Source organism: Lissotriton helveticus, chromosome 1_1 (genome assembly GCF_964261635.1).
Source record: "Lissotriton helveticus chromosome 1_1, aLisHel1.1, whole genome shotgun sequence".
Classification (NCBI taxonomy): domain Eukaryota; kingdom Metazoa; phylum Chordata; class Amphibia; order Caudata; family Salamandridae; genus Lissotriton; species Lissotriton helveticus.
In genome coordinates this window covers 1,768,007,019-1,768,021,942 of record NC_136057.1, presented here as the reverse complement: position 1 = coordinate 1,768,021,942, position 14,924 = coordinate 1,768,007,019, and the positions used below count along the sequence as shown (strand labels likewise).

The 14,924-nt window shown below is 47.1% G+C and overlaps 1 protein-coding gene across 1 annotated transcript in view; it reads right to left on the bottom strand.

The window, feature by feature from the left end:
• Positions 1–14,924, bottom strand: part of LOC144752100 (complement C3-like) — a 1,799,539-nt gene that overhangs the window by 491,719 nt on the left and 1,292,896 nt on the right. The window contains exon 27 of the mRNA XM_078640046.1: positions 13,489–13,569. Within this exon, the coding sequence (XP_078496172.1) occupies positions 13,489–13,569 (81 nt within the window). The remainder of the gene's footprint in view (positions 1–13,488; positions 13,570–14,924) is intronic.

Below are 14,924 nucleotides of genomic sequence, written 5' to 3'. Positions count from 1 at the left end.
AGGAGTCGGTTGCTTCGACGTGCTCCCTTTGGGAGGCGTACAAGACAGTTGTTCGAGGGGAGGGCCTCTCCCTCGTATCCGTGCAGAAGAAGAAGAAGAAGAGGGCGGAGTTGGATAGGGTTGAGGCGGAGCTCTTGGCCTTGGAAACTGCTGTTTCTTAAGGGGGGGGACCCCGGGACGAGTCATCGCCTCGGGCTCCTCCGGGATGAATATAGGACCCTGACACGTGACACTGCTAAGGCACAACACGCCAACACGCAGAATAGGATTTATGAGCACGGGGGACAAGGCAGGAAAGTTGATCGCTTGGCTGGAGAAGGGTGACTGGGGGTCTCGCTTGGTGCCGGATCTGAATATTGCAGGCTCGGGGGCCACGCCGGACCCCCAGTTGATTGTTGATGAATTTGCTAGATACTATGAGGAGGTGTACACCTCGGCCGGAACTTTCACTGAGGCGGATAACGCCGAAATGGTACGGGACATACCGATGCCTGCCCTGTCGGACGATCAAAGGGAATTATTGGACTCCGCTCTTATGAATGATGAGGTAGCAATGGCCATCAGGGGGGTCCATTCTGGTAGGGCCTCGGGCCCTAATGGTCTCCCCATTGAATTGTTTAAACCTCATGCCAACCGGTTGGCCCCGTATGTGAAGGACATGTACATCGAAAGCCGCGACCGTGGGGTGTTGCCCTACGATCAGCGTGTCGCCAATATCGTGGTCATCTACAAGGAGGGTAAGCCCCGCCTGGAGTGTTCTTCGTACCGCCCGATTTCTTTGTTGAACGTGGAACCTAAGGTTTTTTTATGCCACGGCGACATACCGCACTGAATCTTCGCCGACTCCATGGTGTGGTGGCGGGTGCGTCCCGCATTCACGAGCCGGCTGTGTTATTATCTCTTGATGCAACTATGGCATTCGATCGGGTGGAGTGGCCCTAACTTTTTGCGGTTTTGACAAAGTTGGGGTTTGGCCCAGTGTTCATCGATTGGGTGCGTCTTTTGTATTCTGCCCCCCTATCTCGCGTCGTCGTGAACAACCATAGGTCTCGCGATTTTTATCTCGGTCGGGGAACTCGTCAGGGCTGCTCCCTCTCGCCTCTTTTGTTTGCCTTGGCCTTGGAGCTGCTTGCGGCCTGGGTGCGTTGGGAACGATCGATCAGGGGGCTGCGTTGGACTTCGGAGTGGGAGGGCAAGATCTCGCTTTATGCTGATGATATCCTGTTGTACTTGACCTCCCCTCGTAGCTCCCTTATTGTCTTTATGGATGTTCTTGTTATCTTCGGGAGGTACTCAGGCTTCGCGATCAACTGGGCGAAGTCGGGTGTTTTCGTTCTAAGTGAAGATCCCCCTAGGGTGCCTGGGAACTGCCCCGTTAATATAGAACCAGTTGATTTTCGCTACTTGGGGATTCATATCTCGAAAGATCCCAAGGTGCGCTTTCGGCTGAACTTATTACTCCCCTTGGCCAGACTTCGTGCGGATGTTGAGAGATGGAAGACGCTACCGCTCTCTTTGTTGGGCAGATCTGTCCTTTTTAAAATTATGGCTCTCCAGCGCTTTCTTTACGCTCTACAGAATTCCTTTGACCCTGTGCCCCCGTCGTATTTTAACGAGATTGAGTCTTTGCAGCGTAACCTCCTGTGGGAGGGGAGGCGCGTATTGCATTATCGAAATTGATGCTGCCTTGGTATGACGGAGGCATCGGTCTGCCTAATATTCATAAGTATTATTGGGCGTCCCAGTTGGCCCCGATCAACCATGCTATCTATGGCTCTCCAGTTGATCCGGGGTATGCGATGGATCGCGGTCAGGTGTCAGGATGCGAGTACACTCGTGTGCTGTATGCGAGGCGTGGCTATTCCCCGTTGGTGGGGCCACCCTTGACCTCCACGAAAGTGTGGCATGAGGCCAACAGGGACCTTAAATGGGCCGGGCGCCTGACACTGGCTACTCCTTTGAGGAGCTCTGAGAAATTGGGGATGCTTTGGAAAATGAAAGGGTTTGACCGGTGGGACTTGATTGGTATAACTCAGGTGCGTGATGTGTGGGGTAAGAGCAGGATGTTGACGTTTGAGGAACTACAGGCCAAGTATCAGCTGAATCAGACGGAACGATTTCGATACCTACAGATCAGCCATGCCCTGGGGGCCGCTATCACTGGGGGTGAGACTCCACCGGTGGCCTCCCCATTGGAGGATCGTTTGCTAGACGGCCTTGTCCCCACTAAAACGATCTCATTAACGTATAGCAAGCTGATCAACCACACTGAGGACCCCTTGGTGCAATTACGCGAACAATGGGTTGCCGATGGATTTGTGCTTGATGAGGAGGATTGGAGGGAGGCGGTGGTGTCCCCCAGGGAGGTGGCGGTCCCCATGAGGCTCCGTTTGGTTCAGCTAAGGATTCTGCACCGTTCTTACACTACTGGTCCGAGACTGCAGAGGATGGGTTTGGCTGAGTCTGCCGATTGTCGAAGGGGGTGTGGCCTGCCTGGGATGTTCCTGCATATATATGGAGTGTGAGAGGATCCGTGATTTCTGGACCAAGATCCATTCAAAAATTAGTGAAGTGTGGGGAGTGAGGGTCGAGATGGAAGCGAGAAGATGTTTGTTGAATGTGTGGGAGCCTACGGACCTGCCGAGCCATGGTAAGGTCTGGGTGGCTCTCGCTTGTGCGGTTGCCAAGCGTAATATTGCACGGCTTTGGGGTGCTTCTCGGGCGCCTTGGATCCGGCCCTGGATGGAGGACCTCGACTGGTGTATGTTTCGTGAGAAGTCTGTGTATGTGTCCAGGGGGCGTCCCCGCAAATGGGTCAAGGTCTGGGGACCCTGGAATACCTACCGAGGCGATATCTGTGCACCTCCAGAATTAGATCCCGATAGTGAGGAGCAGGAGGACACCTAGCTACGTTCTCTTTCTTTTTAATTGATTGCCTTTTACTTTGGAAGTCCGCATCAGAATATGTGTAACAATGGTCACCCAATGTACTCTGGTCGATGTTTGTGTATGCATTGTTGGTCTCTTTTATTAATAAAAAGAATTTAAAGAAAAATTTTGTAAATTCCTGGGTTTATCTTTTTCATCAAGTTTGAGGTGGGACTCTCATTTATGTAGTCGGTAAATGGCCTTCAGTGTCTGATTTTATATTATATATATATATATATAAAATGCAGGAAGCAAGGAAAAAAGCTAGGAAAAGCTGACATAAACAGCATAAATCACAGTACATAAAATTATCATCAATATCCCTCAGCGATTGAAAGAAGATGTAAGAGACGAGGACATTATTGAAATATAAGAGAAGAGGGGTTGACTTAGACATGGTCTGTGTGTTAATGACTAGCTCAAGTACAGTTTACATATGTATGTTTTGAGACCCTATTGATGCCCAAAGGGAGGATTGCATTCTTAGTTGTCTGGGTGAAGGGTTCCAAATGATGGCTACACTACCCAAAATAGACTGCTTTGTGGCTTGGGATATTATGAATTTACATGACGCACATTGAAGATACTCTGGCAAAGATCATGAAGCCCTTGCGTTGCCAACGTGTAAAGCAAGGTGGAGCCACGTAAAGCAAGGACTTAAGGGAGATTTTCTAAGCTACGTAATGCCACTTTGCGTAGGCCTGTGTGACTTACTAAATCTTGAGTAACGCAAGGCAGTGCAAATCACTGCCTTGTGTTATTCTGCCCCATGAATGCATTACATGGGTGGAGAGTGGGTGTTTCCATGCATCCACACATGCTTTTTGATGCATTCCCAGATTTACTAAGAGTAGTAATCCTGTGAATACATCAAAATTGTACTACTTTCCAATAGACGCGCACAGAGGAGAAATATCTGTATTTCTTCTCCTTTCCTCCTAAGTGTGCAGCATTCTGCAGCACATATAGAAAGAGGTAAGGAGCTCTAAGGATGGTTTTTGTGCAGGAAGGTGCACCTTTCTGCACAAGAACAATCCTGCCTGTAACGCAGGCACCCTTGCACTATGGCACTTGGGTTCCTGCATTAGAGCTAGACTGCACAGAGTGTGCAGGCACATAGAAAGAGCAAGTATGCACCATAGATTGGGGCGTGGTCTGACCGCGCGGCAAGATGCTGCGCTCTGCCGGCCGAGAAAATAATCCTATCCAAATCCGAACAAATGGAGGGTCATCACTGCTAGCATTGTGCCCCTACATCTCCCCTGCAGCGGCCCGACCCGAAGAGATCTGCAACTTTGGCCGCAAGCTGCCTTCACAACGCTATGGTGACCTCGTCTACATGTGGCCTGTCCGGGACCGCTGGAGCCCTCAGCCAGTGAGGCTGAAGTCGGGAGGTATATTTCCCACATGAGCCTGATGCCTGGTACCTGGTGACCTACCGTGCGGCTGTGTGGATAGCGCATTCTTCTCCGGTGAGGCTGAGCTGGGCTACGGGGTCGTGCGATCGCGGGGCCGCTATCGCTGCCCCGGGTGATTCCTGTGTGCGGGCCGAGGGTCCCTATCAGAGAATTTGCTGACCAGTGAGGACTCACCCACATGGCTGGGTAAGTACGTGCCTATCCCTTGGCAATGCTGGGTGAGGCTAACCCCCGAGTTGCTGGCTGGGGTCCCGCTGCTTGTCCAGGCAGCCACAATCTTGAGGTAGGTCAGGCAGACCTGGGCTCATGAGCCGATGCAACAGACCGATGAGCAGGAGAGACAGTGAGAACCCCCTGTGCAGAGGAGAGTGTGCAGGCACCCATATTTGCAGTTGCGCTGACTAGGCCCGCGGGACAGCAGTCACGGTAACCCAGCTGGGCGCTACGGAGGGTGGGGCCTGCTCAGGCTGCCACGGGGTCCCGTGCTGTTCCCCCGGCGGGGCAAAGAATTACGCTCTTTGATGATTGAACTGAGGTGCAAACATTACTGGGCCAGCACATAAGGTAACAGGGGCTGTGAGTAATACCTGCTCATGACATAGAGAGAACTGCTCAGCTTGTGTTTTTCCAGCACCCTGCCCGCCCCACCCGAAGTCTTGAGATTGCCACGCACTGGTGGTAGCGGATAAAGTGCCGGTGAGATCCGATAGAGGGACTGTGAGAGGTGCGCACCATAGGGGTGTTCTTATTGCACTCATACACCAACACGTGTGTCACACAGCACTGCCACCATGGAGAAACAGGATGCCAAACAACCAAAATTAACATTCGATAACAGATGGGCCACCAGAACAATGGAGCAGGATCCGGAGGGAGTGCAGAATGTCCGCCCGAATCACAGACTGAGGATCGAGGTGAGGACCTGCGCACGCTATGGTACGGAAAAGCGCTCCAGCCTCCGTACCATAGACACAAAGTTGGATGTGCTTACGTCCCAGCTGGATGCCATAAAAAAGCAGGTGGGGGTGAACAAGACGCGGCTGGATGTGCTGGAAAATCGCAACTCAGACTTTCATGAGTTTCAGATTGAAACTAAAGAGCAACTCCTACATATGGACAAAATACTGGGCTTGATCCGATCCAAGAACGAGGACTTGGCGATCTGCTCCCATTGAAACAAAATTAGGCTCACAGGAACTCCAGGGATGACGGCTATATCTAAAATGGAGGTCTACATTGCCGACTTGCTCCATGAACGTTCTGATCAGAACATATCTGCAGTGTTCACGGTCGAGCGAGCACACCACCTCTTGGGCCCCAAGCCACCGGTTGGTGCCACACCGCGGCCAATCTTGTCCCGGATTTTGAACTATCAGGACCGTGACCTTATCCTAAGACTAGCCAGGGAACGAGGGATCATTACCCATCAAGGGAATACAATTTCATCCTACCAGAACTTTACACCGGCGGTACAGGAGGTACGCCGGGAGTTCCAGCCTACAAAACAAATCCTGCTAGAAGCCGAGATCCCCTATTCGTTGTGGTATCCGACTCAAGGTGTCCTAAGATGGAACGCACAGTTCTTTACGGACGCAAAATCCACACAAAAATGTGCTAAACATGTAGGTGGTAAGAAAAAGCAGATGCACAGCCCTGGAGCCGAGGATGCATCGATCGACAGGTTGAGTGACAACAATTTAGCTGGGACGAGTTCATCTAAGTTTACAATTGTGATTATTCTTGTTTAGGTATAGCCAGGTCCAGTACTGTCCTTATTTTTGGAGTCGGATATTAAATTTGTAAAGTGGCTGCCGCTAACTTTTTGAGTATCTGCACATTATGCTTTGCTACATTGATTTGGCCCTCTGCTTTATTCTTGGCCACCCTGCTCTTGGCCGGGGTGGATGCCAGTGGACACCGCGCTCCCAGGGAGAATTCCTGATTGTTGTTCTGCCCTGATAGGGATGCAACTTGTATTTGCCAATGTTGGTAGGGAAGGGTTTCACACAACCTGTTTGGGGGGTTGGAGTGGGTGGGGGTGTAGGGGGAGGTTAATGGTTTCTTGTTGGCCAGTATTATGCTTCACAGTCTAGTACAACATTCTTGGGAATCACAGTCTATACTCCTTCAGTACCCAGTCAAACGCATCGTACCGCCTCACTGTATAGCCACTGAGGGGATCGGTGCATTTAGGACCCACATCATGGAATTTCTTTGGACCACAATGGTTCTGCTATGACGAGTCCAAGTTTTTTAACTTTGAACATTTGTGGTCTAAATGACCATAGAAAGACACGATTAGTCCACTCCTACCTATTAAGGCATCACATTGATTTGTGCCTCTTACAAGAGACACACCTGGAAACCACGCCCTCCACTAGGTAGAAGCATAGACGATGGAGACATGTCTACTCCTCCATATATTCTAATTATTCCCGTGGGGTGGTGGTGCTTGTGAGGCAAGGATTGGACTGGAAGAAGTGCGAATCTCACGTCGACCCAGTGGGTAAGTACATCATACTAACGCGAGTGCTGCACTAAATGCCATCATATCCGACGGAAATCTAATAGACATATGCCGAAACCATCCTCAATTAATTAGGGAAGGTACATGTATATCTGAGTTTCACAAGGCCGGGTCCAGGCTGGATTATTGGCTGGTGTCGCTGGACGTGGCGACAAGGACTTGTGCAGTTTCTCACCTCACAAGGTCCTTGTCGGATCATGCACCCAGTCTACAAAACCTCATGCTGCCGAATTCCCCTACCAAAATGTTCAGTTGGCGGCTTCACGCACTGCTGGATGCGGCTTTTAAGGAAGAGATAAGAGGGGACCTAATTGATTACTTTGCTCTTAATGCTGACTCGGTCTCCATCCAGGCCTCCTTGTGGGAGGCCTTTAAGGTGGTAATCAGAGGTCAATGTATAGCTCGTCAGGCGGGGTACTGAAGGCCATAAGAGGCACTCTATCTTTCTTAGAGAAACAGATTAAGGAGCTTGAAACACAATTTTATACCACTGATGATCACACTCTTGGTAGTGCAATTGAAGGAAAAATTGCTAGAGTTTGAGGAGGAGGCCCAGCTTGAAGTAAAATTTCTAGGCAAGTATACACAAGCCAGGCGGTATGGGGAGGGGGACAGGCCAGGGAGAACCCTAGCATCAATGCTTTGAGCCCTAGGCTCAACTGCTTATATTACGGAAGTCAGGGGTAACCATCCACAAATGATTAGAGGCCCACAAGAAATATTGAACAAATTTACACAGTTCTAAGCCACACTATACTCGACAACCCATGGATCTGTTCAGGAGTACCTCAGGCCTTTCCTTGACTCCCTTCAGCTGTTTTGGCTGGGACGGGGGCATAGGGAATACTTGGACGTTCCCTTTGCAGTTGAGTATGTGATCCAGGTGATTAGGAGTCTCCCATCGGATGGCTTAATAACCGCTTTCTATAAAACCTATGCTCAGGAACGCTTTACTTGGAGGCCCAGACCACGGATATTTTACTGCCCTCAATGTGAGAGGCCATTATAATTACTCTGCTTAAGTCCAGGAAACCCGAAGATGAACACGACACTTGTCGACCACTATCGTTGATAAATATGGATATTAAAATCCTTGCAAAACTGGTCGCTAATCGACTGCAGCCTCTTCTCCCACTGATCGCCCGCCCAGATCTATCAGGTTTTATCCCTGGGCGTTCCACATCACATAACCTTCAGACCTATTTTTCTGTTGAGTGGACATATCTCTTTGCAGTCCTGGAGAGGATGTGATTAGCCCCCTTTTCCTTAGTCTTGTGCGACTGCTTTATATGAGGCCATCCGCAAGGATCAGAGTGAACGGTATGCTGTCGGACCTGTTCACCATATTGCGTGGGAACCTCTGGCAGCACAAATTAGGCAACATCACCCTGCTAGGGGCTTGGGGTTTAGCTCGAGGGGCCTCCTAATTTCATTATACACCGCCGATGTCACCCTATACATTGGACATCTGGAGACGAATACAGCTCCTATCCTCTGTGAACTGATCAAATTTGGGGGTCTATCTGGAGTCTCTATAAACTGGCCTAAGTCAACTATATTTCCCTTGACAGATGCTACTACACCTTTCTCTCTTGACTACCCATTAACTTGGGACGAAGGCCCAATGAAATATCGTTTGGCTCAGCAGAAACATGCAAGAAGTTTGAGACATGAATTATGGGCAGACAGTGTCATGGTTTGAGGACAAGGTCACTGCATGGGCTGGTCTCCCCCTGTCCCTGACTGGGAGAATAGCCATTGCTAAAATGGTGGTACTGCCGAAACTGTTGAACGTATTTGTTAATATCCCGATTCCTCTCACACAAACCTTTTTTAATTCCATTCGATCTTCACTAATCGCCATGATCTGGGCGGGTCGACAGGCATGGATCTGGTGGGAACTTTTGACTCTACCTTTGTCACAGGGTGGCTTGGGTGCTCCGGACATCCAATAGAATGCTCTTAGTGCAGAGACTCAGATCTTACTTTTTTGGGCACACACAACTCCTTTTCAGCCACCTACGACTGTGGAGATGGATGTCGCCGCTCTAGTTCCTCTCCAGGTGGCCCTATATCAGGCCTGCAAACGACCCTGTGGAGACATTGATACAGTTGAAACCCTGAGGTGGGCATGGGGTAAACTCCAGGAAAGGGTGCATCACAAAATTCTATATGCTCTGTCCCTCCCCCTGGCACACAATCCTTTGCTACCGACCATTTGGGAGAGCTCCAGCAGAGCACTGACACAGAATATGGGCTTACGGACCTTTGTGGACCTCTACCAGGAGGAGGTGTTCAGATCTCCCCCTGAACCCGCAGAGGAGCGCGTAATATCCTTCTCCGAAATATTTTTCTATCATAAACTCAGGGTCACATGTAGAGCTCTGCATGGCACATTCCCCTACCCCCCTCCCACATTGTTTACCCTTGAGATCATACCTAAGACAGACTCCCCTCGTAGACTCATCACGAGAATTTACAATAATATGCAGAATTCCACCCCCTTGTTGACGTCCAGGGCCTTTCAAGCGTGGAATGTTGAACTGTAAACTCCGTTAACGGAGGAACAGTGGACCTTTTTTTGCAATTAACTCACTGCCCTGTCCCCCAATTACAAGCTATGCTTGATTCATTTTAAATAGCTCCACAGATTTTATAGGACCCCCTCTCATCTGCACCGCATGGGGGTTAAGGCAGACGACGGCTGCTGGAGATGTGGCTTTGCCCCAGCTACGTTCTTGCACATGCCATGGAGTTGTCCAAGGTTGGCCACCTTCTGGTCTGAAATATTCACCACAACACATGAGATCATTGGTATCGGGGACGATCCGGATCCCTTGCTGGGACTACTGGGATATGTCAGAGACACACCAGTCAAGACTCGAAAACTACATGCTATGTTATTGCTTTTTGCTAAACGGAGGGTAGCTATGCACTGGGGAGGAGGGGTACCCCTTCCATGAAAGAGTGGATGCAGGATGTAACATTTAGCCACACACAACTAACCACTTTTTGGGAGCTGATGCCATCAGCAGCCAGGCCAAGGGACATATGGGGGCCTGCACACGCCAACAGGATGGGGCAGGCCCTTCAGGGGCGCCAGATAGTTCGTAGACATGCCTATGCAAGCCTCAGGGCAGGTAATGCGCTGATCTAGAGGTTGCACAGCTAAAACAATACAAATTAGTATTGGTAAGCATAATTGGGCCCTGCCTTATTGGAAAAACACCAGGTGCAATAACGCTTAATCTGCAAAACTAGTGCCTCCTGTTAAATAGATGTACAATGTATAATATTTGTGTTTTTTTATACTGGAGAATTATGGACTCTGCCTTGAACACTATAACTTGTTGTATTAAACAAATAGCCTGAATGTCTTAAGACAGGAAGTAAAAAAAAAAAAAGAATGCACCATACATTAGTAAATATGACACATTCCTGCCCTCTTCCTTTCATGGAGTGCAGCAAGTTGCCTTGCTGTGATGCATTTTATGTTTGTAAATCTGCTTCCCAATGTCTCTAGATAATTGTTAGCACTTGACATTTTCAGCCAACTAGTCTGATAACTTTATGTTTTAATGTAATGGCTCAATAAGACAGACATATATGGGATATTATGAATTTGTGTGACTCAAGTTGAAGACACTCTATGCCTCCATGGAAGGGTCGCCAGGGTTCGTAGTTGCAACCCTTGGCTTGTTCCCTGCGACTTCTGGCAGTGCCTTTGTGACCCAAATGTGGCAAAATCAGTGCCAAGAAGACAGGGGCGGCTTCACCCTCCTTGTTGTTAGCTCGTTTTTAATCACACTAACAGTGAATAATTGTATATTATTCACTATTAATATAATAAAAACTGGATCTTCAGGTAATTTTTAATGTATGTTGTGGGCATGCTTGCAGGTGACAGTGTGATGGTGTGAAAAAGAGTGTTTACTAAGGGACGCTTAGATAGGGTACCTGTAAAAAGGTGATGGGCGCATTGAAGGGATTGCTGTAGTCTAATGCCACTTGTAATGGATGCTTAGATAGGATTGCTGTTGTCTAACGCTATTAGTGGACTGGATGTAATAGTTAGATCTAAGAGAGCGCATTAATGGGAAGTTATCATGAGGACTGGGTGCAGATTTATAGTGTCCAGCCGGTTTGTATGTTAGATGTCGCTCTCATGCAGAACCATTCCAGTGTGAAATTAGAGAGTAGTAGTCTATATGAGGAAAGTGATCGTATGGTATCACTAATAAATAAGTAGTTGGGTGGTTGAGAATAGTAGGGACCTAAGGTATAGGTGACCATGTTGTAGGGCAGTATCCGTAGATTAACCCACTATATATAGACACGTGTGAGTCCAATAATAAGAAAAAGGGTTGGGCTGGCGTGGGGATTATGGTGCCCAAATTTAAGGATGAAACCTGGTTATCCACTAGAGAACGGGCTTCTAGGGAATGTGGCAACGGTCTGCACAGGCAACGGCTGTGCAAGGAGTGTGCACGAAGCTCAGTGAGAGAGATTCCTATTGTATTAACCAGGATCAGTTGTTCAAAGTTGCCCATGGGATATCATCTGGTAGGATCATTACAATCCGTTAGGGTATCCAACTCTTTTAATCAGGCAGGATCTACCTGACCATTAAAATGTATTGTGCCTAGGACTGACCCTGACCCATTTTAGACCACTTTTACACGTGCACCACATCCCACATTGGCCCCTTACCCTCACGCACCCAACGGCTTCTCCAAAAAAGATCTCCGATAAAGAGCCCTGGAAACGGTGAGCCCATCGAGCATTGCAGCGCTGGCCCAAGGAGGAGCAAGGCCCAATGATGAAGCATGACACCTTTCGGGGTGTGTGAGGGCAACATGACAAAAGGTTTGTCTTTCCCTTCCCTTCTACCCCCTAGGAACTGCATTCTCCTCACTTGACAACATGCTAGCCCTATCATACTAGAGGTACATGTTAACATCAGGTTCATCTATGGTACATGATAATATTAACAGCACAATTCCATCACTCACATATTAAATATAATTGTTGGCATATAGGTGACACCCATTGCAACATGCTGGCCATGGCACAACAGAGTTTATTTTTGGTATGGGGCACCTATAGCACATTCTGAAAAAAAGGGGTTCAACTACTATGGAACGTCAGATTTCAATGGTCTGGCACATATGAAATAACTTATATTTTTAACGCTGCTCTTTTGTAGCCCATGGCTTTTTAGCAAATTTATCTGAAACATTTGCACAACTTGACCAATTTCTTTCAAACTGTTTTTGTGAAGAGCACCCCTTACCTCCAAACTCATTCAGAAGAGGTCCGGTACATTCGCATTACTCATTAAAATCTAGGGCAAGTCTTTATATTACATCCCCATCACTTTCAAATATTATGGCAGCACACTAATATAGGTAGATCCAAAAGAGACATGTGTGTTGTATTTTTATAGTAATGGCACAGTTATAATGTAACTTCAGTGATGTCAATTTTTGTGATATAATCCGGGTTTTGGTCAAGTGACATCACTTCCTGAGAAAATCTTGTGTCAAAGGTCATATGTAGCCATTTCCTTTGATGCCTCTAAGTTCGAAGAGTGTGTGATGTCACTCCTGCTATCCCTAGCATTTTGGTGAATCGGCGTCCATGTATGCCTCTTGATGATCGTTTGCTATTGGATATTTTCAACAGGTTAGTCAGATAACTCATCTTTTTAATTTGATGGATTTATAGGTCATACATCCAATTTTTCAGCTTGATCCGATCTGGTTGAATCTTTCTGTGTTTGATATTAATGAAGCACTACAGTGGTATATCGCCTTACTTGTAGTCAGGGGGAAGCATGGAATTTCTGCTAGGATCGCATTACCACAATCAAGCCATGATAATATTAATACATGGGCTACCATTTTTAGCTTATTTAGATGGTAGCTGTTTTATTTTTGAAGAATCTGAAAGAATTTGCATTTGTAATCATCTGTTAGATTGCCCTTTGTTTTAGTCACCCTGCAAACATATACTTCAACTATTGATTAGGGCGAAGGGTGCATTGACATGTATGGATGCTGTATGTCTGATCATCTGAAAAGTCTAATTTGATATACTGATTGGTATAGCCCTACTCCTAAAATCGTCCCAGAAATTGTCCATCCTATGGTTATGTGGCAAACAAGTTATATTTGATTATTAAAGGTGATGATGATGAATAAGTTAATGTAAAGTACCGTTCTTATAAGGCAGTTGTCTTGATGAAAAGAACACAATATATTTCCAATATTATCTAATTTTGGAAACACCACTTTTGCTGATCTTAGCAAATCTTTGAAATGTCCAATGATGGACACCCCACACTTGCCTAATAGTAAAACGTATGAATAGTTAGATGATAGTAACTACACACCTTGCTCCATGGCAATAGCACAATCGGTCCTCTTACAATGTTTAGCATCTCTCTTATTATCTTTGTTTCAGGAAAACACATTTGTAAACAAAAATCACAACATTGATGGAAGTGTACTGTGCAATAAGCAGACAGGAAAAAGGAGAGCTTGTCAGCATCTGCTGTTAATTTAATAATCATGTTTGTAAGAGTGCTTAAAAGAAGGCAGACAGATTGAGTACCTTAATAGATGATTTGCATATCCCTTCTGCTTTCTTTAGGGATATGAGGACATATGCTGTTAATGAGTCTTTTGCCTCACCCTGGTAGAAAGTAAGAAAAAAAATGATTATACTGTGTGGAAAGCTGATACCAGACAGATAGTTAGATGATTATGGTAACCCACTGTATCCAAAATGGTTTGCATGATACTACAGAATATTCTGTGCACAAATTGGCACACAATCCACCTCATCAGAAATACAGACATCTTTTCCACCTAAAATCTTGTTGTCATGATGGTCTTAATCGGTTTTCTGAGAAGTAGAAACAGCCACCATCACTGAGGCCCTGGTTACGGGTTTGGCTGCCCACGGACTGCCAGACTCACGGGGGCGCGGCAGGGGCAGTCACCCAACAGCCCTTTTATGCTGTGGGAAGCCCCTCTGAAGCAGCAAGGGAACGCCATTTCCTGGTGGTGTTGCGGCAGTCAGGAGGCAGCAATATGCTTGGCGGGACCGATGTGCTCCCACCAAGCTTATTACAAGTTTCCACCGCCATGAAAATCATGGCGGAGAAGAAACAAAGGGGGCCTACAGGCCCTCTGGTGCCTCACGCCCTGTTGATGCACGTTGTGCCCCCACACTAGTTCCTGCACGGCATGGATTTTACAGTCCATGCCGTGCAAGAACTGTTTTAGGCGTCCCCATTGCTTTGCCCATTTTCAGGGCACCACCGGGGGAACGTCTAAAACAAAGCCTGCCAGACAGGAGGCAACTCCTAATCTGGTGGGCAGTCTGACTGCAGCTTTGGCGTAATCAGTCGTAATCGGGCCCTAAGTGTCCTGGAACCCTTGCCAGCTGTGGGTCTGTTAGCTACTTTGCTCTCTCATAGTTCTTTCATGAATGCCTTCAAAAAGAACAACCAATGGTTTTATCAGTAGTTCCTTCATTGGCGGCCACACAGCTGATGGCTTATCCAGCACCCATAACTGATTTCATACAGTAAACTGGTTTGGTAGTGCCAAAGGTGGCCTCATGAAAAAGCACCTCATTTTTTTAAACCAACTTTATTGAGTTTTCCAGAATTGTACAACATTAAATACAAAATAATTATGTATTTTGTTTTTTTAAATATTTATACAATCATCAATCTGTGGAAATCTGTTTTTCACAAACAGGCACCTTATGGACAACTCCTTTTGCTGCACAGCTTTTAACCATCTCATTTGAGCTTGCAAAACATCCTCAAAAGGGGGGTCTCTACATTCAAACGATTCAAGCAGCTGAATCTGTGAAAGATACCAACCCAAGAGAACTACAGTCATCAGTAGGTAATTACATTTCTTCTAGCACATGACTGGATATTTCCCAACTGATTATCTGTATTTTAATTTTTATGGAATTTACTACATTACACGATCAATGCTATGTCCCCTCCACAAATGGGTCCAGAAATT